The 23,315-nt window shown below is 35.3% G+C and overlaps 1 protein-coding gene across 1 annotated transcript; it reads left to right on the top strand.

Annotated features, from left to right (window-relative positions):
* Positions 1–335: 335 nt before the first annotated feature.
* Positions 336–17,999, top strand: cfap69 (cilia and flagella associated protein 69). Its single transcript, XM_088600647.1, has 23 exons — positions 336–663; positions 1,148–1,210; positions 2,004–2,069; positions 3,945–4,054; positions 4,242–4,318; positions 4,414–4,512; positions 5,148–5,300; positions 5,714–5,891; positions 6,869–6,992; positions 7,166–7,214; positions 7,436–7,557; positions 8,285–8,501; positions 9,255–9,419; positions 10,584–10,699; positions 11,183–11,301; positions 11,769–11,850; positions 12,171–12,363; positions 13,688–13,825; positions 14,256–14,332; positions 14,997–15,194; positions 15,287–15,373; positions 16,567–16,671; positions 17,466–17,999. Exons 1-23 carry the CDS (start codon positions 535–537, stop codon positions 17,616–17,618), a joined length of 2,820 nt encoding a protein of 939 aa, XP_088456773.1. The 5' UTR covers positions 336–534; the 3' UTR covers positions 17,619–17,999.
* Positions 18,000–23,315: the final 5,316 nt, after the last annotated feature.

Here is a 23,315-nt window from a genome sequence, read left to right as displayed (position 1 = left end):
AAGGAATTGCGGAAAGGAGGAGGCTTCTTTTGCTTTCTGAGAACAAAAAGATGGTAGGGAATCTCATCGGCGCTTCTCGGAAACTACAGTTTCATTATTTACCGCAGAGATCGACAAAACGTGCCACAGATTTACTACCACTGCTGGGGGGGGGAAAGCTCCTCAGTAAAGCTTCATTGTGACAATAAATGAATTTGGTCAAAAACAAGGTCGACACTTGTAAACTGTAGATCATGCAATTCAATTTTGTAACTCAAATCTTCCACAGGTCGGCGTCAATGTCCCCTTTGCGATCCCGTAGCTAATTAAGGTATCCCAGCAGCCCTCCTTCCATAGCAACTGGAATGCTTGCGTTAGCAACAAAGTGTCCCTCGCGGTTCGGGGGCTGAGTGAAGTAGCTACTGGAGACCTAACATTGACTTATGAAGGGCGGCAGAGTAAAGCTACAGTAGCTGTTGCAATGCATAACGTGAGGCAGGCATAATTTGTGGGGTTTTACTGAACAGATTTCAACGTAGGAGAGTCTTTGGCGCGATGCTGGCTTCGGAAAACGGGGTGAGGAGAAGCACAGGTGTGGGGGGCGCCTCTAAGATGGTCAGCGAGAAATCGGGAGCCCCGGTTGTACGACATGTCATCACTGACAGCGATCTGGGAACGCCTGAGGTAAAGTTAGGTGCACATCTTCGATAATTTCTTATGAAGAAGAAAAGCATGTTAACCACATTAAGAATGGCATTAAATGCGTTAGTGTAGTGCAAGTCTAAACATGTTCATACCTTCTGTTATTGTTATTACTGTTATGTAAATTATGGAATTGATTATAATATAATTTGCATCAATTATACAATTATCTATGATATAATTGTATCAACGTTTTAGTTAAACATGCTTAAAATGTCTTTGTAACAGAATGCCGGTGACAGCAGTTAGAAGGTCGAAACAAGATCAAGTCACATCGCGTAAAACAGATTAATAATACAAACAATAAGAACAATATACTAAAAATCTGCTATATTATATATTTACATACATATGATTATAATATATGATCCACTATTTTGAATATTTTTCAATATACCGCTCTAAGGGAATTGAATGATCAGAAAATCCTGTTGATGTAAGTTGAAATTGATTTTTTTGTATATAGGGCTCTTCTATGAAGCCTGTAGAGCTCAGTCAAGTGATCAAACTTATAGAGGATCCATTTGCCGTAAGTATTTCATAAAATGAAGAATGTAATACATTTAGAAAAGGCATGTCTCAGTGATAAGTAATTAAGGTTTGTATGATAAACAAGATGCTATGGAACATAAGGACCTTGTAGCCTAGGGTGCTCGTTGCTGTTTTAGAATAAGGGTTGGTTTGAGCATCCAAAAGCATCCTACTGTATGTCTACCCCATGCTGCAAAACCCTTTCTCACTGCTTGCATGTGACTAGTTCCTGTATACAAAATACAGATTTACAGCATAACTGAGAGCAGGAGGTACAGTACTTCTTCACCCAAAGGGTTGTTGGAGTATCAAACAACTTACATGCTGCTGAAGCTGCTCTTCCAAAAAAAATGTTGGTTTTTATTCTTGGATCAATCATCTACTAACCAACAAACAAGCTAGCTAGACCAAATGGTCTTTCTTATGTTTGTAACATGCCATACTGTTTATGTTCTTATTTTTACATCACGTAAAGGAATGCCAGAAACAAAGACTTTGCTTTAAATAAATGGAAAAGTAACATCAGTTCTGGACAGATCAAGTCTTGCTGTTTTGCCTCCAATTTAAGCATTTCATCTGCTGTGTAATTTTAACAGCATCTAGGAAATCTGAACAATCAAAAGTTACACATACACTGTATGTATGATAGAGTATGTGATTTAGTGCTGAAGTAAGAAACAAGGGAGAAGTCTGGACGGTTCACCAGAATTTTCCTCTCCCGGGATAAGCTGTAAATGAAATCTGGGCGTTGTGTACTTTCTTTTGAAGCCATGTTGTGTTTTGTTTTTCAGAGTACGTTGAAGGAAAGACATCTTTTTGTTCTGAAGAAAGTGGTGAAAAGATACCAAAATGGTTTTGTATCCTTTATCTGTATTATCTGTTTAATAGAACTTTCATTTAATGGAATAGCTCTGTGTATATTGATCATATAGTGATAAGAATGAGTGTTAGATATGATATATCATGAACCAACAAAGGTTTGACCAATAATAGTTTGTACATTAAGGTGTCTTTGAACCAGAAGGATGCTATAGTTAGATTTTTTTAGAAAAGTATAACTGAAAGTTTTTTTTTTTCAGTAATTTTTATCCATAAGGTAAGGATTGGTAAGGATTGAGATAAGGATTGACCTCAATGTTTTGTTTGTATCATCAGGAAATGTATTTGAACCGGTTTATGTCAACTTCAAACAGTGTTCTCATAGTAATTGAAATCAGTATTGATTTTTTAGGGATTTCAACATTATTAAGCACCCTTCTTACCTCCATCTGCTAGTGTACAACTGTATCCGTTTTTAAATCCCAAACCCAAGACATATCTTTTATATGTCTTTTTTTTTGCTTAATGAAAGTACCTTGAGATGTGTTTTGTCTGGCAGTCCAACAAAAATAATTAGAGTATAAGGTATTGTAAAATTATGAATATATTCAAATTTATTTTTAATAATTAATCATCTAAATATTATATATATTAGTTTTAAAAGGTTATTTTCATTCTTCAAATTATATTAATCTCAATAAACAAAGTAAAGACTTGAGGAATTATTTATGCTGATTCCCTTTGTCAGTTGGCAAACCTGCCATTTCAACTTGCTTTTTGACAGTCCTAGTATGTACTGTTTTTTTAGCACTCTTATACTGTATTATCTCAAGAACAGACCTTCAGATAGCAATTAGAAAACTTCAAGTCAGTTTCCCTCATCTCTAAGACTCACATCCTTTAATAAAAGTAGACAGCCTGAGCAAGTTACAATTTATACGGTGCTGCATAAAGTGCATTGGGCAAAATAGTATATACATTTCCTACATGTATATTCGAGCTAGAGTTTTCAAAATCCTTCTTCATAAAACAATAATTTGAGGCCATTGTGCTTTGGGCATTGACTTTATTCTGATATTACCAATTAATCAGTCTAAAATGAGAGTGTTAAAGATCTGTTGTTTTGAAAATACAGGATTGTTAAGGACTGTTTAATGGCCAAATCCCCAGTCACCATAAGAACATACTGCCTCCCTGAATTCCCTAAACACCAATTAATTCTAGTATGGTTTGTTTCCAGCTTTATTCCCCCTTGTGATCTGTTACCACGGTCAGACTATTTTGTAGTAAGGGGGAATCCTTCTGTAATTATTTTTTTTTAGTTTTGAAAAAAGTTTGAAATTTATGTTTTATTGTGTAATCCAATAGATGTCCTAGAAAGCCAGGTATATATTTACATTTAAGGAACCGAATCCTTGACTTTATTATCAACAGTTCTTTTAGGACGATTTTGCTGTTCTGTCTTTGAAGACACAACTGTTTCTGTGTATATAAGTTCAAGATGTGAAAAAACATTCTACTATTCTTACTATTAAGGTTAAGGCAGAGTTCTTACCAGAACCCCAATGGCTCATCAGGCCAGAGCTCATCCTGGTTTCTGTAGTGTTTGGCAGACTAGAAAACACATGACATGACACCCCACTGGATAGGACACCAGTCCGGAGCAGAGATTACCCCTCAGCAATGCTTGTTTCCCACTAATACAGCTGGGTGGAAACGTACAGTACCTCCCTCAAGAGGTACAACATCTGTGTCTGCAGTGGAGACTTAAACTCAACCTGCCAATTACAAGTACTGTATGAAGAATTACTATGTCAATCTAATTCTCACAGTACTTGAATGTACAGTAAATAGCTTGTTTAGGAATTATTTGAACAATTTAAGTAGTTTTCTTTAACACAAGTATTTAACAGCTTCTTAAAGATTTGGTGCAGATATTTAAAATTCTAAATCTCTGTGCTGAAAAAGCTAAGGATCATCCAGAATACACTCAGATAATGTGTGGCTTATTTAAATTATGTAGGTAAGAAATCTTTTTTTCTTAGACTGTTACTTGCAAAAATTGTCCCATAAAATGTTTCAGTTCCATTGTAAATCCAGTAATGTTATGTTGAATAAGACTAATTCAGGCTATACTGTAGCTAAATGTTTTTATGTAATTGTTAATGTCTATGCTTGTATTAATTTGTGTTAGTTATCATACGTTTCAGCTTGCCATTCTTAAAAGAAAAGTCGACAGATGAGACAAACTATGCCCAGATTGTGAAAGAATCTATCTCTCAGATGGGTATGTTTTTTGAATGTGTAATATAGATATGTTTTTTGGAATATTTTTTTGAATAAATGGGTGAGAAACTGATGTCATATCTTCTGCTTTTCCAGGTTATATGATGAGACTCCCCATTGTCGAAGTTAGATTGCAGATCTGTGCCTCTATAATATCATTCTATAATCCACAAATGCCTAAAGACCATGTTGAAGGTATGAAGTTAATTAAAAAACAGTGCCATTTCACTAATTTCTGGAATTTTTATAAATGAAAATAAATTACATTATTCATAAAATAAGCATGTATAATTATTTATACATTTATTTTTTAAAGATCATTTTGGAAATGGATGATTGTCTACTACAAGAAGCAACCAGAATACTTTGGTATATAGAATTGAATGTACTTTAGATTTTAAATCAAGGCACATTATGCTAAAGTGTATGAATCATACTGTACAAAATCTTACATAGTGTAGGCTCACCCTAGGGTCTACATCATACTCAGCTGTGAAACAAGGACATGGGGTCACAAACAGAAAAATAAAAGGGATTAGGTTTTAGGCCTGAGAATGGTTGAGAAAGTTGTTCGTATCTGAAGCACTTCCCAGCCTGTTGGCTGAGGCCAAATTAATGGGCTCCTTCAAAAAGAAGCAGAACAGAATTTTAGATTCACAATGCTAATAAACTACAAAGCTTGCAAGGGTCCAATTCTTTGTTTGGATTGCTTATTTTTGTGCTTTTTAATATTATTTTATAATTCGTTGTGGATATTACGAAAATGAGCAAATATTATTATGTTTGCTCTCCAAAATCATTTTCTATCTGACACATTATCATTCTGACAGGTTTCCAACCCACCAGTCCAGCTTATAAGGTGCAGATGGCTGAGAAAAGTGGCGTCGCTGAAACACTGGTACTGTCTATGGCTTTATTGGAAGGTCAACCTGAAGTGAGGCTGCAAGTTCTCCGAGCGTTGCAGATGCTTTCCCGCTCTTCAGGTTGGTCTGATTTTAGTGGACTAGGACCGCTGCTTCAGGCTGTGGCTTCTCTGGTCAACCTACAAGCATGACTCATGCCTTATGCTTACTGCTTTTATAGTGTTCTCAACCATGCCAATGTAATCCCTTTAATTTATATTGATTTATTTGGCGGGCACTTTTATCCAACGTTACTTACATTTGCACTGATTTATACTACTGGGTATTTTACTGGAACAGTGCGGTATTCAGTACCTTGTTCAAGGTCACAACAGCAGCATCTCATCTCACCTGTGATTTGAACTCACAACCTTCCTGTTATCAGTCCAAAACGTACCACTGTGTTACCACTGCATGTCAGATACATATCATGTACTGTAAGCTTCCAATCTAGAAAACCACATAATATGAACAACCTGCTTCTTTCTTTGCAGAAATGAACTGTAGCCTGATCCTCAAAGCTGGAGGTGCCAGTAAGATATGCTCTCAAATGAATGGCCATGACCCCTCAGGACAGCTTCTGTTCCGTTCATCTGAAATATTGTGGAATCTGTTGGAAAATGGCTGCAAAGAAGAAGTTACATCTCAGCTAAGCAATCTGGATTGTATAATGTTGGTATTTTTTAACTGTACATTATTTTTAATGCAGGAGATAAGTAGAAATTGGAATAAAATATAGATATAGAAATAGGAATAAAAGTGAAATATGGCTTTAGCATTTGATATTTTAGTGCACTGTCTTTGACATTTGTAAAAAAAACAAAAAAAATAAGTCTGAAGGGCAGGATAGGATTCTTATTAGTTAATTACAAAAAATATATTTATTTTTAAAATAATGTTCCTCTTTAATACAAAAGGAGAACCTGCTAGTCCATGCAGATCATCTTGCTTTTATACATTTTACATGAATACATTATTTATTGCCTGCTTTATATATCAGTTGCTTAGAAAATCTTTGGGTGACTGAATCTGTATATCAATTTTTTATCACCAAATACTCTGTATTTGGTGATAAAAAATCTCATAAGATTGATCTAGCTGTTATTGCTTACACATACTGTAAATTATGGAAATAACATCCTATACAGATATTGTTCATCGTTCGGTATGAACAGGCTTTTTATATTTTTGTTTTTCAACTAGTATATTCTAGCAGAATTATGTGATGGTATACCTATCAAAACTCATTGGTCATTGGCACCTTGCATAAATATACCATAGTATGTTCAATTAATCATCCAAAAATTGTCTAAACACTTTTCATGTAATAGTAGTTTGATAAGCAGTTCAGCTCAGAGCCGATATGGTGAAGAAAAATGTTTTCTTCTGTATGTATGGGTTTGAAGCACTAGATGGTGCTATATCTTTTTCTTTATATATGTTTTGAAAATTGATTTAAAGTATACAAAATAATCAAGAGGAATTTGAGTTGGCGTTTGTGAATTTACTGTACAAATTTAATTTGCAATTCCAAACTGATACTTATAAGAATCCACTTTACTAAATATTTTCCTGCAAAAATGACTGAAACACTAAAACTAAATACTGTAATGGTTTTAATTAACATTGCTTTGATTTTCCCTTCATAGGGCTTTAAAAGATGCATTTTTGAATCAGCTTTTAAAAGGCTTCCGACAATATGACCTGCAGCTTCGAAATGATTTGCTAGTGATTATAACAGTAGTTGCAGAAAATCCTAAAGCTCCCATAATTGTAAGTAGTAAAAATTTGTTTTTACAATTTAGTTACATTGGATTATCAATTGAAAATGTGGTGAGAATAATCACTAGGCGTGTGTAAAGCACAAAAGCTAATTTTTGATTTCAGTGTAAATGCTGTATGTTTTTTTAATTAAAATAACTTATCTTTTTTTAATTTTTTGTCAGGAAAGTGGATTTGCAAAGCAGCTCATATTATTTGCAACATTTCCTGAAAGTAAGTGTACTTAATAAAAGATGGTATTTCATTAACAATAACTCATTGTATTACAGTAATATTGACCAAAACATGGAAATGTAATACTAAGCACAACAAGTGATACATTTAATAAAAATGCACTAATATGTTAAATATCCTCCTGCAGAGTTTATGTAATCTACTTTCTGTTTTTTCTTTTGAATTAAGATGTAAATAAGGCTTGTTTTTGTTTTGTCTAGTTAAGACTCACAACCCACTGGTCCGCAACCTGAAACTTTCTTTTAACAATGAAGACTTTGAAATGAAAAAGTTGTTTTTTAATGCAATTGCTGTCATGTCAAGGGATCTGTCTGCTGTGCAGGTATGTTTTAACAATACACAGCTACACTATCATTGAGAACAGTGATATGTTCAGCAATATGATGACCTGTGTGAGCTGTATTAGTGAACGTCTCTGATGCATTTTCATCAACACACAGATATGTACACAAAAACGCATTGCTCACAAAACTTCAGAAGCAGATAAAAAAAAATTCTGATCTCTTTTAGAGAGATTTGATTTAGAGCCATGGAGAATTTGACATGACTTTCAAATAACACAATTACCAAAACTGCAACACAGACCATTGTTACTGATTTGATTTTGTATTGTAAGATATATTGTAATATGTTTTAAATGTTTATTTATAAAATATACAATCAAAATCAAACATTTAATGATTTTGGCAACCCAGGCTATGTCTACGTGGTTTGCCAGGAAGCTGTTTTCTCAGCAGTCCTACTCGTCCATGCTAAAATATAAATATTCTATCAAGTAATTTGGCAAGTACTTTGTGCACTCACTTAATTTTTCTTCTTCTATACTTCCTTGCACACATTGCAAACACGGCTGCTTTGCTAATCATGTGACTTGCACTGAGTTCATTAGTAAAACAGTAGTACAGAACAATACTGAACAATAGTACTCATTATCATCTATAGTAATTCTCTGCCTCCATTGGCCTTTGTTATCACAACTGAAGCAGCGTAGTACACTGTTTATCTCAAGGTGGCCTTTAGAGAGAGATGTTTATATGTGTCTCATATAGCTGTTCAATGAGTGTAAAGTGCTCCTGGCCCTGTTCCACCACATCAAACCGAGTGAGAAGCCCGCAGCTTTGGAGTGGACTGCTATCCAGCAGGAGGAGCTTCAGCTGCAGGCCCTGGCTACACTGGCAACAGTCGCCCCTCTACTGCTAGATGATTACATGACCTGTCAAGGAAGTACTCGCCTGCTACTATTGCTAGAATGGTGTGTTAGTGAAGGTAATTTTTTATATTTATTTTGATGGTTAACTCAGAGTCCAGTAGCTTTGTACACTTACCATAGTTTGCATATTGTAATTGTTCTTTTTTGTAATGAAATGATACCATTCTTATCTTGGATGCTTCTGGCAACATACAAGGAGTTAGTAGTGATAGTCATAACATTGATTCATTCCTTTACAAGAGTCAGCATTGTGGCATGACTGTTAATCTTGCTGTCTCACAGTTCTTGGACTCTGGGTTTGATCCTGGAATTGGGTGCCTTCTGAGTGTACGTCTCCCTGAATCTCTGTGGCTCTTTCTGTGGGATAGGTTCTCAGATGTCTTTACGTTTTCCCTATACGTTTGTTTATATGCCCTATGCTGAAATAGCATTCCATCCTTGGTGTAGACCCACCTTTTACCCTATGGTCTCAGGATAAGCTTTGGGTTGTCACAGGCAGCTTTCTGATGGCGGATGTACCCTTACCCTTACATCTGACGTTGTTAAGCTTCATGTCTCTGATGTGGGTCGCTCGTTTCATTAACTTTCTTCAGTCCTGGAAGCAGTGATTATCAGCGGTTGTTGAAGTAATACAATTTGGAGTCCAAAGCACTTACACTTAATGGTCTTGAGTCTCAATTTGCATTTTGAGAATTGTAGATTTAGTAAGTATTCTCTCCTTGACATAACAAATATGCTTCTTTACCCTAAAATAAAACTCTTTACCTGCATATTCTCAGTTGCATGCCATTTTATATATCTTCAAACAGATGGCTACTTTGGACATGGCAACAGTTTCCATGGAAGTGGTGGGAAGGGTAGCAAAAAAGCCCAGATGCGATACTGCCTCAGACTTCTGAGAACCATGACATCTCTGGGTGATGAGATGGCAAATCAGGACCTCTGTGATCAAGGAGTAATCAGCCAACTTGTGGGTGAGAAAAGCAGGTTATTACTACAGATAACATGTCTCTGCACTTAAATTGCATTTAATAAATGAAGACATACTGTACAGTACAAACCGGTATTTTTTGTGTCTAGATACCGCACAGTTTATAAATATGGCTGCTTATGTGCATCTTGTGTAAGTCTAAATTCCATGGGACATACTGCCATTAATTTCACTTTATGTTTACCCTCTTTAAGCACTCATTTAAGCCCAGGAATGCATTTAAGCATATGAATGTCCTCCTTTGATTTTATACGGAGAAAGTTGTGAATGCTGATGTAAGAACAATGAGAAAGCTCTGTTCCAGCCCTTCAATTAATTTCTTCTTAGATCCATGTGTTCCCTCTAGTTTGTGTTACAGTGTTGATCCTGAGGAACTACGTTGGGTTGACTTTGTTGATTCCTTTGAGGAATTTGAGGGTTTGAATCAAGTCCCCCATTCTTTTGTATGTTTAAATTTTTAGCCTGCCCGAGTAGGACATTCCTTTTAACCATGGAATGCAATAGGTCGCTTTTCTCTGAGTTCATTCCAGAGCTGTAATATCTGGAGACTTTGTGCCTGTCAAAAAAATAACCCTGATTACAGTTTATTCTGTGTTTCAGTACACATATATTATAGATTGACAGCTCTGACTTTTTGTGTATGAAATAAAATAATTTATCGCTGCCTTTGGTGGATGTGGCTAAGGGAAAGCATCACCAAATTCTTCGAAACAAGGTGAAGATTGTTATCAGTTGGCCTACAATATTAATTCATCTTAAAAATGTGGTTGCAAATCACAAAAATAATTGGTTTTGCACTTAAGCAGATTACACAACATATATTTCTCAGAAGGATAACAACCTACTGTATCACTTATAACTGCAACAGATTCACATAGTTATTATCAGGAAAATTATTAGGATTTTCTGTAGCAGGTACACTGACAATTTATTGAACATACTGTAGGAAAAAGGAAATGACTTTGGAAAAATTGTTTTCTGATTAATGTTTTTTAAACTTTATTATTCTAAGAATAAACATGCAGGGTTCCTGAGTATAATATCCTGCCATTCTTGTAATCTTTATGTTTCCTTCAAGACAACTATTGTCTTAAAGCTAATTTTATAGTGCTGTAAACCTTAATGCATTCGTGGAAATGTTTTGTAGGAATTCTGAAGAATATGGCAGATGCCACTGAAGAGGATGACGCATTAATAATAGAGATTAAGACAGACATGCTACTGATTCTCTCAACACTTTGTGAAAATGATATGCACAGAAAGGTAAAACTCGTAGTTATTTAAACTATATTTAGTTGGTGTGGCTAGATTTTGAAATGGAAGTTTTGCCTGCTTAAACATGAAAATAATCTGAATGCATGTTTAGTATTTCTTTGAAGACTAAGTATGCTGAAGCTGAAATTTGACAGTTGTGGAATAAGGGGAGAGGTGAAAACAGTTCTGGTTTGGAGTTAAGAATATTTTAATTAAATTAAATTAATAATATGGATTAGACATTTATTCAGAATTTTTGGTGTGATATAATAATAATAATTGCTTACACTCATATAGCGCTTTTCTGGACACGCCACTCAAAGTGCTTTACAGGTAATGGGGACTCCCCTCCACCACCAATGTGTAGCATCCACCTGGATGATGCGACAGCAGCCATATAAATGTTTCTTTAATCAAATGGTATATTGCTAAGAGATCTAAAATGATTATGGGATCTTAATAGTTTATTTAAAGAGGATTTTATCACCTCAGGAATTATTTGGCTCTGATGGAGTGGAAATGACCACTCAGCTATTAAAGATGGACCCTACAAAGTTTCACTGTGGGCTTGGTCACAACAAGCTTATTCTTTCCACAGTGGATTGCATCTGGTGAGTTAACTCTCAAATAATTAAATAGCTATTGTTTATTATTAGTAGCCTCATAATAATTATCTGCCTGTGCACAGAAAAGTAGGTTATGTGTAAAATAAGCAACAGGTAAATGCCAATGTGGTTAATTCTTAAATAATTTAACTTCTTTTCTAGTACGAAGTCTTACTTTGGAAGGCTCACTGTGTCTGTTTAATGCATACAAAGGTCTATAGCAAATATTGTTGCAGTCAGTCTTCTGACAGTCACTTTTTTGACTGTTTTATGACCCTTTTTGTTAACACAGTCATACTAAGCATTTCAGAAAGAGAATTACAATAGGCTTGTGGAAATGTTTACATTTTGTTATACATTTTGGCGCTGTTAAAGTCAGTTTAGTCATTTCCAGAATGAGAGGTGTTAAAACATAGGAAATCAGTGTTATTGCTACTTCTGTACGTGTAATTACATCATGCAATATTTTGAAGGTCTTGCATTGTGGGGTGCTATACCACAGAGGACTTGTTTTTAACAAAAGAAGGTATCTTTCTCCTGCTAGATTTGCTTCATGTAAGTTAAAACTTTCTGTTTGTAATTTATTAAACGTTTACTTATTCTGCCACAAGGAGGAAAATGGGATGAATCCTTAGAATTATTCTAAGATAGTGCATTTATTGTAACATACTTTAATGATCTATGATGATTATCAAAACATCCTGTAATGTTTTTCTGTTTCTGGATGTTCATGTTGTTAATAATCCTAATGATTACCTGCATGTCTTCAATCGATCAAGCTAGATTGTCAGTAAAATGATTACTAGCACCATACGCTGTGAATGTACAGTACTAAATCTGACCAGTTCCTGATTTTGCTCATTTGATAAATCCAGTCAAGTCCCAGAAATATGCAGAATGTGATCCTGGGGACATTGCTTGAGTTTTGCGATAATCCCAAGAGTATTTCACACATCAACACGTGGCGGGGCGACAAGGACCTGACTGCCCCTGTGCTCCTGGTGCGTCTGTGGAGAACAGAGGAGAGTGAGCTGGGAGTGAGGCGGGATGAGCATGGAAGAATTGTAGGTAGGCTCTCTAAAATCAGGCACGTGTTAGGATGTGAAAAAACATTCTGATTACAATGGTCATCAGAAATAAAAGTCAGTGCAAAACAGCTGAACATATTTGGTCACATTTTTGCCATATTTTATTTTTGTATAGCACTTACTGTATCACATCAGAGAATCCCAGGGCACTGCATAGGATTAAAAAAAACAAGCAGCCCAGCATTGTCTAAGGAAAATGTTCATACTGTACAAAAAATATAATTCACATAAAAAAAAAGTTTTCAACTTGGACTTGACTTGAAAAAGCACAGAGTTTCAGCTTGCCTGAAGTTTGGTGCGATGGAATTCTGTAAATGGAGAGTCTAACAACAAAAGGGTCTGCCTCCGAAAGTGAACTTCTCCATTTCTGAATGACTAAATTCATTACATGAAGGTAAACAGGAAGCAATCTACAACAGCAGAAAAACTGATTAAATGTCATTTTATTTCATATGATTCCTGTAAGTAGTGTGTAAATTCATCCTTTCTTTGATGTACATAAAAACATGTTGCTTTGGCATTTTGCTTGTACAATGTTAAGGAGCAACCAGTGTCAGATGAAAAGAGCTTCCAAATGATGGGTTGCTGAAGTGCTTTGAATGGGAAAATACTGGAGAACGGCACTAATGTGCTTTTCTGTACTTCAAAGAGAAGCTAAGTTGAGGGAAGAGGTTTACAGAAAGCAGAAAATAAATGAATACTACAGTACCTATACAAAGAGATTGTTGTTTTAATTAAGGTTGTTCTCCTGTAGGACAAGAATTTTTTTTTTTAAATGGCCCAATTGCGCTTGATAAGATTTTAATTTATTTACAATCTTTGCAATATCATTTCCCATTCCAGGTTTAAGTACACTGCACAGAACCAGCTGTGTATGTTAAATGTATACTGTAGCTTTCTCACATGCCAACTAGTGGTTTCATGGTGAGAAATTCAATATACCACAACACCTTGGTCTACCATTGCTAACTATCATTTCTGTTGAATGCACTACCGCCCTGAAATGAGATCTGGTCAAGATGTACTGTGGATGTTTTCTCTGTATTTACAGTTCACTGTATTTTGACAGCTGTAATCTGCTGTGAATCCTTGATTTAGTTTATCACCTTTTCCCTGAAATGTATACATTTTTAAATAGTTACAATCAATTTATAAAAAACTACTTAATTCTAGGTATAAACCACCCTGTATATTTTCTATGAAGTAGATTTCTTAAGTGTGTTTAGGGACCTAATAACACATTACGTATACAAGCCTTTTTTTCTGTTTTTCTACTAATGGTTTTTCAATTTATGAAATTTTAGACGCCAAGAAACCTTTACTCTGCTACTACCAAGAAGAGGAACAGGTTGTGCCTTTGTCTGCTAACAGGCCAAGTGCAGCAGTGATGGAAGTTTCTGAGAACATGAGAGCAAAAATTTATTCCATGTTTTGCAAACTCGGTAAGTGAAATAATTTAGGACATGCAGTAAAATATTGTAATGGAGACCCCTGCTGGCCAGAGCGGAAAGTGGCATGTGTGCCACTGCAATAAACCGTTTTTTAAAAAGCTACTAACGGGGAATTTTACTATACTCTCCCTGTAGTGGCTGATTTCACTTTGATGCCTGTGTGAAATACCAAGGCACCCAAGCTTCCCTACTCCTGTGGAGGAGATGAGTTAAAGAGATTCTTGTGTACTGGAGAAGCCAGTGATATATGAAAATGGGTACAAGGACATTATGTAAATACCAATGTCATCTTCTTTATTCGGTGAACGTCATTGATTTAAATTTCTGCAGGAGTGGGAAATAAAACCACATCAAGCCCTCTGTCCATGATTATCACTGGATTATGTACAGCATAGTTTGATAACATTTATTCCATTTGTAGGTTTTGAAGATTTACCTGGATTAACTACAGGAGATTATGTCACCCTTGCTATCATCAGTAGATATCTTGATTTTAAGGTAAAATCTAATTGTTAAGAAAGCACAATTTGAATTTTTAAAGCCACTGCTATTAATTTCATCGCTGTTTACCCCCGCGTTCAATAGGTTAAAATTACGAGTAGATACAATTTAGTACATTTTAATGTTCTTACACATTTGCATTCACACCCACATTAATTTCTTTTTGTTTCTTTAAAATGCATAACTTATAGTGAAGTTAGGATAGGTATATTTTTAGTATTTTATAGTTGCACGTACATTTAGATAAAATAAATTTACACTTTTTTTTTTTGCTTTATACAAATCCTACATCTGCTCGGTCCACAAAACAAATGATATTATGTAAGGGCGAGTTCCTGCAGGGAAACAGCATTCATCTGCCCAAGAAAACATCTTTTATTTATGGCGCATATTGAAGTGTGCATTTCAGTTGCCTAAGCATTATTATTGTTATTGTTATTTTTCCATTATTGATTGAAGTACCCCAAATATAAACATAAAAATGACAGCAGCCATCATCCATGTCTTTTTCAGGATTAAACATTTTGTAAAATAATTCACAAAAAATATTTCCCAGTTTCACAATTTGAGTATTTAAGCAGTATAGTTATCGTTATTTGTTTTTCTAATATGTAGTGATTTTTTTAAACATTGTACATCTATTATCCGATGCTGTTAACAGGTCGGAGAGGTCTGGAATGAAATCAGTAGAGAACTTGAGGTTGAACGAGTGAGACCTGTCACACCAGACAAAGTGGCTTTGGAAACGATTGCAAAGTCTTCAGAAGACATGGCCAAGACAGTGGCTGCCCTGCAGACCAGCATGCTGGAGCACCAACAGCAGCAGGATCATCTGGATGAGCAGCAGATGTATGCAGAGGTGAGAACCCAATTCATGGAGATGGGCCACTACACATTAAACAGAAAGTAGATTCCTGCACTTTCTTACATTCCAGTACTACTCCTTCACAGATTCGCTCCAACCACAAGCAGCAAGACCTTGATGTAAAGTCATGGGAGGATTTTGTTGCGAAGACATCAAACCATGCAGTCCTGAAGGTAAATTGTTTCTTTTCAGGACCTACAAATCTTTGTGTCTGCTATTAGTTTCAACAGAGCAGTGTATATTCAAAGTTTATTGTTTTTCAGTAGGTTACATCATTTTAATAAATTGGCTACAAAGATATGAACAGATATGGTTAATTGCATCTAATCCTGACACAAAAATATATTTTTTAAACCGTGATATTATCATGTTTCTAAAAATGTTCATACATGGTAAAATTCCATGGTAAAATGCCAGTGATTGTTGTAAATGAAAAAGGAACATTGCCAGAATGGATGCTTTATTTTTCACAACAGGCTATTAAGAACAGAATATAAAAGCTTCTGATTAATGCGTGCTTCTTAACTCCAGGCAAAAAAGTGAGCTGATTGCTCTGAAAATATAATACAAACCCCTAGGTAATTTTGTTGCCTTTTTTCTTCCCACCTTTAATTCCAAAGTTTATTCAGCATTGTCTTTTTTTACTCCTGATATTTTGTTTTAACAGAATGCAATTATTTATCAAATATACTGCTGCTGTATATAGTACATCACTGGCGTGTGCAAAAGGTTATCATCCGTTTCAAAGTTGTTACCTGTACGGATTTCCTTTTTTGATTTTTGATGAGCTCACTCTCTTATTTAATTCGTTGTTTTAAATTTTTCAGGTAATGTTTAAAAAATAATGAACAAAGAAATATTACAAAAGACAGGGGATACATATTTCAAGAATATCACAGTCCCTCAGTTGCTTCAGTACAAATATACAGTAACATGAAAGCATAAGGCTGTTTGTGAAGAAGTACGTATACAGTCCAAGTACAGAGACCTTCAAGCCTACCACTCACCCTGAAATCTCAGAACCTATTAAAAGCTGAGCACTTAGTGTAGGATTTTAATTGGGAAAATGCAAGAAGAACCTGACAGACAAAAAGTAGTGCTTTTTATTCTTTGAAATTTGTGAGTAGATCAAAGATTAGATTTAACCCTAGAAAGGAGAGTCGTTTAAAAATCTACGGCAATAGCTTTTTTCAAACTGGGAGACTGAAAGAATGTATATCATAGGAGATCAAATATAATATGCTTATATCCATATTTACTCTTCAAGAGAGGTGAAACAGGAAACAGGCAGCCACAACAGAAAAGAGTGCGAACAGAGTGGAAAATGCAGTATTTTACAAAATGACATTGTTCGTTCTTATTGCAGGTCGCAAAACAGCTTCAAGAGAAATTCATCGAGTCCTCTAAACTCAAGATAAAACATCAGGATGCCATTTTCCACCCAACACAGATTACTGGTTTACAAACAACAGTAAGTAAAGGCAGTATTGAAAAAATCTGATACTGTATACTGTATGTGGGAATGTCTAAGGAACTACTTGAACCATAAGGATGGCTGAAGGTTTTCTTTTTATATCTAAATCTAATCTAATAAGCTGAACTTGATGTTTGCAATATCCATTCAGAATGTGTCCCTATCCTAACTCGACGTTTCTGGTAACAAAGCAGGATGATGAAGCTATGCCTGGGGTATGAAAAGCACCTAGGAATACCTAAGCTTTACAGAAAAAGCAGTCTTTCATAATAAACTACATTGAACTATGCTGAAACGTGCATCCCCAGACTATTATACAGAAATATATTATTAGGGCATGCAACTAGTTTAATACTCCATGATACTCCTAAAATAACTAAATAAATCACACAATGTAGTACACCCAAAGAATGACTCAGTGAAATAAGTCAGTGTACAGTTAGACAACTCCTTATGCAATATTTATTTAAATACATGTTGCTTTTTAAACTACATCTATTAAATCTATTTTCTAGCTCCCAATCCGAAGTTATGACTGAATATGTTGTTTTTAAAGACTTATAATGTTGTTAGAAACACAGCCTACTTGTATGATATCACATCACAGTATCACACAGATATCACATCACAAACATGCCTCTTTGTGATCACTCAAAATGTTTTGGTCAGATGTTGCATCCTCTGAAATTTGTATTTATGTGTGTGTAGGATACAGTATTAAGAGCACATTATAGCAAACATGTTAGTCTACATGATAACAGCAAAAAGTGCTGTGTTGATCTGCCTCCTAGAATTTCTGTGGACGTTTGGTGACAGTGGATAGCACTCCTACACACCTGACTGGGGGACCATTAGCAAAGACCGACCTCGCACTGGAACGCGCCTCGATCAGAGGAGGAGCCTTACAGAAAACCAAAGCTGCAAAAGAACTAAGTTACAGATAGGTTCTGTACATGAAATACTCTAAAACTTATCACATCCTTTTTCTCAGGGGTCTACATTCAAGCAACTCTTTTCTAATCTAATTTCCTGGTTTGTTTAACAACCCATTGAAACTGTTAGCTCTATGACGATCAGCCTTCATCTGCTTTCTCTAGAGAGAAATCTGTTTTTCTGCTCAGTGGGCCATATTAGACTAATGCTTGCTTGTGGTTCATATTTAAGCACTTTGACTTGTTACCGTAGCTGCAAAAAATGAAGAGACTAGCAAAAACTATACTAACACAGACATTTTTGTATAAAAATGTGATTTGATATGAAGGAGCTGTTTGAGTTTGGCACCAATAAAGTAATAAAATAAAGACATTCCTCTTACTAATCAATAAGATGTTGATTGCTTTAAATTAAGTATTCAATTTTAATCATGTTGTTTATTTGAAAACTTTTCTATAGGTAAGAGGAACTACTTTTCTTCAACACAAATGTTTTAAGGCTTCTTGACAGCAATGTTATGGTTTAAACGTCTTTAGTACTTCTTCATGATTCTTATTTCTGTTTCTTTCACATCTGGAATGCCATATGACATTGTTTATTCTATTCTTAGCAATTTTAATTACAAGAATTATCTTTTCAGTTGCACAGTTTGTTATATCATGTAAGGCACAGGTGCACAATATACAGTATAGCCCGCAGACCAGGTGTGGCCCATCAGTCAGTTTATCCCAGCCCCTGAAGATATGTTTGGAAAATGTTCAGCACCACCCAAAAGAAAAGAATTGATCTTGAACATAGGAAAGTTAAATTTAGAATGTACTAAGAAATATTTCTTTTCTGACCTAGGGCATGTACATTCTTTAATTGCCTGAAATCTGTTGCTGTGCTGTATGTAATGTACAGTATGTTACCATTACAAGGCAAATCATGGTAATTGCAAAGAATTAATGGGTGAAATGTGAACTAAAAAGAGAATCTTTGAACACACAATGTCATGGAAAACATAGTGTTTTTGTTTGAAGCATGCAATTGCTGGTTTCAAAGTTGCTCAGCTAATTGCTGAGTTGAGGTGTCCTTTCATCAGTGGTGACTTTTGATGCAAATATCCAATGTTGTATAGGAGATACCAAACATCTCTTTAAAAACATCAGTCTCTCAATAACATGCATGCAGCACCACATTTCTGGTATGACATCTACTTCTTACAAACATAAAAAAAACACTAAGACTTTTATATTTCTCTGCTGCTCTGGATGAGAGCATGTCAATGTATTTGTAGAGTAAGAGAAACATTCCAAATGCATGAAGAGCTTACTGTATATCTCGTGTCACTATGTGGTAGAATCACCGGAACAGGTGATTTATTAAATGCCTTCAGGAAAACTCTTAAAAGACTAAAGTTTGCGGTAAGATAAATTGGTGGCTATAACTACAGATGGTGCTCAATATATGTTAAGAGAGACAAGTGGCTTTATTGGTCACTTAAAGAGGCACATCGGAGATTGGGCTGCTTTACTAAAACAATATCATTGCAATGTCCACTGGAGGCTTTGTGTGGGAAGTATTAAACATTAAAATAAATAATGGACTTACTGTACAGTAGCTGTTTCATCAGTGAACTTCATTTGTGCTCATTCTCTTAATCACTGGGAATTCAAAGCTTTTTGAAGGAGCATCAGTGCTGTAATGGTGATGTCCTTTTGCACATTGATGACAGCTGGTTTAGGCAGGGAAACATTTTGAAGAAATTATCTGCCCTGCAAAATGAACTCCATTCCTTTCTAAGTGAAAAGAAGGAATGGATCTGTGAAGGGAAGATAGCACCTTTGCGTTTTTGACATACGTACAGTACCTTGAATTGAAACTTGAAATTACAGGGGAGCAAAAGACTCATTTTGATTTTTTGAGGCAGTGGATGCAATTTGAAGAGAAACTAAAGGTATTTGTAAGGTCGGTTTATATTTTCAGAATGGCATATTCGCTTATTACATTTGTTTTGAAGAAAAGAATGCTGTTCGAGAGCCTTCTTGAAACTAAACAACATCTGAGAACAAGAATGACTGCTGATCACCTGCTTCCAGCATTGTTCAGAGTGACTACCACCTCACTTGAGCCCGACATCCTTCACCTGGTGTAAGACAAGCACTGCAACATCTCACACTGACTTATTTCAATTCTTATTTTTATTTTTGCTGTTTTTTTCCCTAATTGCACAGCATCTGAGAACAAATGTGAGTACAAATAACCAGCTAGTATAATTACTTTATATATAATACATCACCGAACAGTGAGTCTGTCCTGGGAATTATTTTTGTTAATTTTTCAAAGGTAGGATTATAATTTCAAAATGGCATATTCACTTACTACATTTGTTCTGAAGAAACATTCAGTGACTTCCCACAAAAATAGAGAGTTTCAAGTTCAAAAATCTTGAAAGAGGTATACATACAGTACATTCAAAGCTGTTCATTTCTAAAAAAACATCCAGTGAGGTATTTTGAGAAGGGTTAAAACGCTGGTGCTTAGTATTAATGGTTCCTAGAAATAAAACAAATGAATACAAAACCTGGTTTTGATCAGATATAAGGATGGGTCATTTATCTGGAGAATTAACATGTTACTGTAAGGATTGATGCAAAAATGTGGATAGATTTTTTACTACTTAATGCAAAATCTTTCATACTATTATTTCTCACAAACGAAGCATCAGCTATATCTTACGAACAGGATTAAAAGTCTCTGGAGAAAGAAGGTAAAATTCAGATTAAAGTCTTCCTTAACATTTTAGAAGTTCCATTTAACAAGTTTAAAAAAACTTTCATCAATGCCATTAGGTGCATGAATCATAAAGCACTACCTTGACTAGACAGAAACACCCTTCAGTGTCCCTGCTAAAAGCATTAACAGTAATATATACAGCATCTTCTTGTCAATCAGGAGAAGGATCCCTATTTTATTTTGAGGGCAAGAGGCAGCAATAATACTGTAATGTTTATTTTGCAAAATCTGTGAACATCAGGAGACTGGAGATGTGTCTCCCAAAGTAGAGCAATTTGAACTTTTTTACGGTGCAAAGACTTTAAATGTTGGGCTGTTGTGATGGGTGAAATCAAGCTGTACATGTTCTGAGATAAAACCATTGTAAACTGTCATAAAATACCAGCACAGCAGTGAGGGAATGCTTTCTCAGAGAAATATATCAGTAAATGTGGAGGAGATAGAAGAAAGTAATTAGAAGGAACAACTAGAAATTCACTATTAATGCTTATATGTTTTGAGGACAATAAAGAATACAGATTTTGGATATTGATTAAATGCTTTTGGCACCATTTAGATTTATTAATATAATAATTTATGGCTGATCATGATATACTCAAATTACTTTGAACATCGCTTGTGCATTAAATCACTTAATTAGTCAGAGTTGATTGGGCACAGATGATGAGATGATTTAAGCTGTTGAATGTCAAGCCTGCTGAAAATCAAGAAAGAAAAACACAGAAAGGGTTTATGAAAGAATATGCTCTGTTTATCGAGAGAACAACACCTTGGTGCTACTGGTATGCTGGACCCTCAATTAAATCACCTCAGGTGAAATTCGCCAGGAGTGGAGCCAAGTCCTGTTTAAAAAATGAAACAAATTATTATGTAGACCACCCTAACGTAGGCATCAGTGAGTGTGGAACAGGTGTGCAGAATGATACCAGACATAGCACTAATTGTTGTGTAGAACAGACCACTTGATAAGTCCAAGTGTAATGATTTGGGCAAATGTATCTGGTCCAAACTATACCAGTAGTGATTAATAGCAATTTGACAGTGATGTATTTGGCAATGCATTGTTCAGGTCCTGGGTGTCCCTTATTGTCCCTTATGAAGGCTCTTCCTGCTGTAATTACATTGCAACAAGACTGCGCACATCATCTTACTACTCGTGTAACAAGTCTTCCAAGACTATGACAGTAATACCATGTTGTATGTTGAAAGTGTCATAAGAAGTGAGTGGACATGCTACAAAAAACATTTTCCCATCTTCCCAATGATATCTTTATGAATTTCTTGCAATTATAGGTGATCTTTCTTTTGATAGTATATTTCCAATAGGCAGCAACAGATAACATGATTGTTTAAAAAAGGAAGCGAGGTAAAAAGAAACATGTTCACTCAACCCATACAAGTACAAAGGTGATTTCCCCAAAGTGTTCGAAAACCAAATTCACTGTAAGGAATATGAACAAGGAAAAAAAACATTCTTGCAAAACCGATGAGCTCAGAGACACAGCAGTGCACACTCACTGGTAGTCATTTTGGGGGAAAAAATTATTTACAAAATTAATAACACTCTTTCACTCAACACTTTATAGGAGGCCAAAAATACACAAATTAGAAAATCTATGGTAATCACTTTGTTATCGGTTGGCCATTTGCGTTTCGCAAAACAGTTTGATTTATATGTACTCCTGTCTTGGTTGATTAACCATATTTTCTTATTGTATCAATAGAATTATATCTTTGACTTCATACATGTACATTGCAGACTGTTCTGACTGATTTGAAGATTTGTAGAACATCAAATGTTCTGTGATTTTATCGATCTAGTTTTTAATTATCAAAGTAAACTTAAATCACCCAATCCCTACAGTTTACACTTTTGTGTCTCACCTTTTTTTTAGGAAATCTGATATTATATACAGTACGTGCACATCACTTTCCCCTTAGCCAAGCTTCAGAAACCTTTATAACACCTTTCCCTGCTTGGTCAATGGCCTTGGAATATGTTATAAGTAGTAATACTCCAAGCATTTAGATGCAAATATTTAATGATTTTATTTGAACTGTTGCTCATTATTTGATTTTTTATCCTTTTACTCTAGCCTTTGTGTTTCCCAGATTTTTCTTTGCTGGATTCTGTGCCCCTTAATCCTAGTTTAAATGTTTCTGGACCTCTCTGTACTGTATATTCTTGCTCCAAGTCAGTTTCTCACTCCCTCTTTTTAATGTAATTTGTCTTTTCTGAAAAGGTATTCCTTGAAAATATAAGTAAGGTTATAAAAAGAGAGGCCATTCAGCCTATCCGTATTGTTTGTTAATAGCCAACTGATCTGAGTCGGATTTGGAAAGAAAGCAGGTGAAGGCTTTGACAACATTCCTGGCTCCCACAGCCCCTGATATAAAGACGTACCTGTACTCTGCTCTTGGTTTCCTTATGATAGAGTGGATTCCAGGGGTCAAGAAAGCTTAAACCCGTCTTGGGTACAGCCATACACTGTAGTGCTGTATTAAGTTCAAGCAATCTCTCAGAGAAGACAACTGATTTGGCCCTGGTCTTGATCTTTCTTTCAAGATATTTGAAACGACTCCTCAAGGACTGCGGACATTCGTCCCAGATGTCATTAGTGACTGCTGCTTCCTTCTTTTTTTGGTTTATTGGGATGCATGGTTTTGGAGCTTTTAATGTTACTGCTGTCTTCATTTTGTTTCCTAGAGTTTTCCAAACCTCTGAATGAGGCAAAACACTTTAAGGTTGAGGTAAGTGGAAACACTTTTAATGCAGACAAGTGGTACTGTATGACTACTTTGGCTCAGCTGATATGCTCTTTTTTGAGAATTGATAATTGGTTGACTTTATTTGGGTGTACAATATAACTGGACATGCTGTGCTACATTAATAAAAAATAATATTACTTTCTTTATTTGAGTCTTCCCTC

This window comes from Lepisosteus platostomus, chromosome 12, assembly GCF_059453375.1.
Source record: "Lepisosteus platostomus isolate fLepPlt1 chromosome 12, fLepPlt1.hap1, whole genome shotgun sequence".
NCBI classification, from domain to species: Eukaryota; Metazoa; Chordata; class Actinopteri; order Semionotiformes; family Lepisosteidae; genus Lepisosteus; species Lepisosteus platostomus.
The sequence above is the reverse complement of the archived record's forward strand: the minus strand, read 5'-3'. Positions and strand labels throughout refer to the sequence as shown.

Bases quoted from the DNA above. Each gene is read 5' to 3' on its own strand.
- cfap69 (XM_088600647.1), top strand. From the start codon at position 535: ATGCTGGCTTCGGAAAACGGGGTGAGGAGAAGCACAGGTGTGGGGGGC. The intron at 10,700-11,182 runs GTAAAACTCGTA...TTATCACCTCAG, and splicing joins AAAATGATATGCACAGAAAG to GAATTATTTGGCTCTGATGG. The intron at 15,374-16,566 runs GTAAATTGTTTC...TTCTTATTGCAG, and splicing joins CAAACCATGCAGTCCTGAAG to GTCGCAAAACAGCTTCAAGA.